The 4,174-nt window shown below is 46.6% G+C and overlaps 1 protein-coding gene across 1 annotated transcript; it reads right to left on the reverse strand.

Annotated features, from left to right (window-relative positions):
- Positions 1 to 824: 824 nt before the first annotated feature.
- LOC130282097 (protein spinster homolog 1-like) lies at positions 825 to 3,687 on the reverse strand. The gene is made up of 2 exons (XM_056529985.1): positions 3,593 to 3,687; positions 825 to 2,402 (listed from the first exon to the last, which is right to left on the reverse strand). Exon 2 carries the CDS (start codon positions 2,375 to 2,377, stop codon positions 863 to 865), a length of 1,515 nt encoding a protein of 504 aa, XP_056385960.1. The 5' UTR covers positions 2,378 to 2,402; positions 3,593 to 3,687; the 3' UTR covers positions 825 to 862.
- Between the last annotated feature and the right edge of the window lie 487 nt (positions 3,688 to 4,174).

A 4,174-nucleotide genomic window follows, 5' to 3' on the forward strand; every position in this document is an offset into this window, starting at 1 on the left:
TACAAGTCCCAGCATGCCCATAAGGGAATGCTGGGAGTTGTGGTGGTCTGCCTCTTGCTGTTGCATAACTACAGCCCCCAGCATGCCCTTTTTGCATGCTGGGAGCTGTTGCTAAGCAACAGCAGGAGGCTCTCACTCGCCTCCTGCTGCTGCTCCACGCCGCCGCCGCGCAGGTCAGTCCCGCCGCCGCCGTCGCTCCTGGGGCCCCGATCCCAACAGGGACGCTGGGGATCGGGGTCCCCAGCACCCGGGGTCTTCTGCCCGCACCCGATCACGTCCTCCGGAAGAGGGGCGGAGCGGGTTGCGGGAGTGACACCCGCAGCAGGCACCCTGATTGGTCGGCCGGGAAACCGGCCGACGAATGGGGGCGATCGTGAGGTGGCACCAGTGCCACCTCACCCCTGCTGGCAATGGCTGTTCAGCCAGTAATTCCGGGTCACCAGGTCACTGGAGACCCGATTGACCCAGAATCCGCCACAGATCGCTGGACTGAATGACCCCCCCCCCCTGGGGGGGGGGACATAATGACCCCCCCTGGGCGATATTCCGGGATGCCTGCTGAACGATTTCAGCAGGCATCCGGCACCGGCTCCGCTCCAGCTAGCGTCTGGGGCCAGAAATGCGCAGGGCGTATCCATACGCCCTGTGTCCTTAAGGACTTGGAAACGGGGGCGTATGGATACGCCCTGTGTCCTTAAGGGGTTAAGGTCTTGGGAGGAGATTTACATTTTTCTATTTGGGGTTCGGACACAGTTGGATAGGTAGAGAATATTTTTAAGGGGTAAAGTGGAACATAGAACAAATTTTTTTCTTAATTTTTTTTAATGAAGTAAACGAGATAAAGGTAAGCAATGACTTTTCCTCAGTCTGAAGCGCTGTCCTCATCGGCAGGAAGCAGTGAGGAGGAGGAGGATGACGGAGGTTCTGATTCCATCTCTGCTTCTTTTTCGTCCCTCTCTATAAATAGGGCCGTGGCCATGAAGAAGGCCCCTCCGATGACTGCCATTATGGTGCAGGTCATGAGGGCATACTCCAGGCTGCGGTATTTCAGAAGAGGGGATTTGGCATATCCTCGTTCATAGGTGTCAGATATCAGGCCGATGAGGTACGGGCTGCCGGCGTCACCTAGGAGGTGATAGATTGTCATCTGCACGGCCAGGGCTGAAGATCTCCTCCACGGAGTTACTACTTTTAGTATAATGTCAGATATGAGGGTGAAATTTACTGACAGAAGCGCCTCTCCGATGAAGATGAAGATGTTGGTGGCAACGAGGCTGATGTTACCAAAAGTCAATGCCAACAGAAGAAAAGGGGCGGAGAGCATCATCGCGCAGCCACACACAAGCGGGTCCGCCCGTGGGTTGGATTTGCGATATTTTTTACTTATCTCCGACCCTGCTACAACTCCCAGAATGCCAGAGACGACTGTAACCACACCAAATATTAGGATGTCGTGATAGTCACACGGTTCAGCACGGCAAGGATCCTTCTCTTGTAGGAGTGTTCGTGCGTGGGTCAGGTATGACGGACCCCATACACCTATGGCTCCCACTATGAAGGATACAGCCGTCGATCCCATGGTGGTTAACATGAAGCTTCGATTTTTAAATAGTTTTTTCAGATCTGTCGCCCATTTGGCAAACTTCTGGGATTTGTTGTTCTTCTTCTCGTTTGTAGTCGTTCTTGGAAGCTCCTTTGTGACCAAAATCATCAAAGCCACAGCTATGAGGCCCAGGCCAGGGGTGACCCGAAATGCCCAGTGCCAATCGCCCCTTGCTGCATCAGTCACTTTGGGCCCGATGATGTATCCTAGTCCGCAGCCTACAGGTATGACGGAGTAAAACACGTTCAGCATGCGGGTCCGCTGGTCACTTGTAAAAAGGTCTGCAATGATGGAGGGGGCGATGGTGCAGAAAGTCGCCTCTCCGGCTCCAACCAGCCCACTCGTCAGCAGGAAGAGCAGGAAGTACCCGTCAGGGATGAATGACAGGGTAAGTGTCATGCTCAGCCAAACGATGACTCCTGCGCAAACAGTATATTTCTTATTACAGTGGTCGCCCAGATATCCGGCAATTGGTGCGACCAGCACGTAGCTTCCAATAAACAATGTATTCAATAAGCCGGACAGACTAGCATTGGTGTCATATGCTTTCTGTATATAAGGCAGCACCCCCGCCACGCTGGAGCGATTTGCATAGATGAGCAAATTAACAAAGGCGAGGATCACTACGGTGATGATGGAACGTGCGGTGGACATCGCGCTTAGAGATGGCAGGTTCTGCGTCTCAGGGATATCGCCCTTTTCTACATCCATATCACTATGGTCCTCCATTGCTTCTTCCTCCTCCTTCAGCAATGGGTCTTGTGGAGAGGCCATGGTCACAGGTCAGAGCCTGAAAACACTAGAGAGAGAGAGATAAGTGAAGACATTAGACAACATGTCATCATTCCTGTCATTATACAATAGATCCTTCATACAGAGCAGAAATGTCCAGCACAGAACCCCAAGATAACACTAAGACCATCGCAGCCTCAGAAGAAAACGCTTCTCTATAAGTGTTTTATATGGAGACGTCTTCCCTGAGGTCACCAATGTCTGATAACCCTAAACCTGTCCGGTCCTAGTAATATCTGATAACCCTGAACCTGTCCGGTCCTAGTAATATCTGATAACCCTGAACCTGTCCGGTTCTAGTAATATCTGATAACCCTAAACCTGTCCGGTCCTAGTAATATCTGATAACCCTGAACCTGTCCGGTCCTAGTAATATCTGATAACCCTGAACCTGTCCAGTCCTAGTAATATCTGATAACCCTGAACCTGTCCGGTCCTAGTAATATCTGATAACCCTGAACCTGTCCGATCCTAGTAATATCTGATAACCCTGAACCTGTCCGGTCCTAGTAATATCTGATAACCCTGAACCTGTCCGGTCCTAGTAATATCTGATAACCGTGAACCTGTCCGGTCCTAGTAATATCTGACAACCGTGAATCTGTCCTAGTAATGGCGGATTATAAGGGCTTGGCTGTATGGTTACTGGGCCATGGGAAGTTCATACTGTAGATACAAATGGGCTATCCTGCTATATACATTTACTAATAATGAACCTACCCCACCTCATTGGGATCTATCCGTACCCTATATGACTTTCTGCCACTAGTTGATTTGAAAAATGTTTTCCCTTTCGGAGTACCCGGAGTATTTCTATTGTTAGTACACAGAATTCTATTATATACTATTATACTTCTGCCCTAATCTTTCTGTCATTCTTTTACTACACCACCAAATCTTTCTCATAGACTTATATCTTTTAGAACTTTATGAATTAGGACTCATTTTCTTGGGGGCTTTTTTGGGCATAATTGCATTTTAGCACTTTTGCAAGAAAAAGCTCAGGTCATGATACTATCTGTGCGTTTTATTATGTTTAATGCCTAAGCCAAGTATTATCACAATGCTATGAGGAATATAACTTTTGTTGTTTCTTTTGGAAATTCATTGCTTGTTTTTTTGCAAAAAAAACAAAAACAAAAAAATCTGTCAAACAAATGCTCTGTGTGTGTATGAATAGAAGAGGCTGAGACTTACCTTGTGGTTCTCTCTTCAGACAAGGAACGGTCAAAATCTCGAATTCTCTATCACAAATAGAAACTCTCTAAGAAACACTTTGCACCACAGGTTGTGAATGCAAAACACACTGAAGAGACTGCAGCCGGCGCGCAGCTCTTTGTACAGCTTATGGTGACATCATCACAAGCATGTGTGACATCACAGGGTTCTAAACCATCTTCAGGTATGTGTGTGTGTATGTGTATATATATATATATATATATATATATATATATATATATATATATATATATATATATATATATATATATATATATATATATTAGTAAATGTGAATAGCCGTATTAGTCCAGTGATGCAGATTGTAATACCTTTTTTTTTTTTTTTATTGGACTAACAGAATTTTGTAGAGACAAGCTTTCTGGATTCCTCCCGGACAATTTATCAAGTCCATTGATCATTAGTCCTTGACTATTGGACTTGATAAAGGGAGGAATCCTGAAAGCTTGTCCCTACAAAATTCTGTTAGTCCAATAAGAAAGGTATTACAAGAGACTGCTAACATTTTTGATTTGTGTGTGTGTGTATAATATATAATAT

Source organism: Hyla sarda, chromosome 7, assembly GCF_029499605.1.
Source record: "Hyla sarda isolate aHylSar1 chromosome 7, aHylSar1.hap1, whole genome shotgun sequence".
In the NCBI taxonomy this organism is placed as follows: domain Eukaryota; kingdom Metazoa; phylum Chordata; class Amphibia; order Anura; family Hylidae; genus Hyla; species Hyla sarda.

Excerpts from the sequence above, each read along its gene's own strand:
- LOC130282097 (XM_056529985.1), bottom strand. The coding sequence starts at position 2,377 with ATGGCCTCTCCACAAGACCCATTGCTGAAGGAGGAGGAAGAAGCAATG.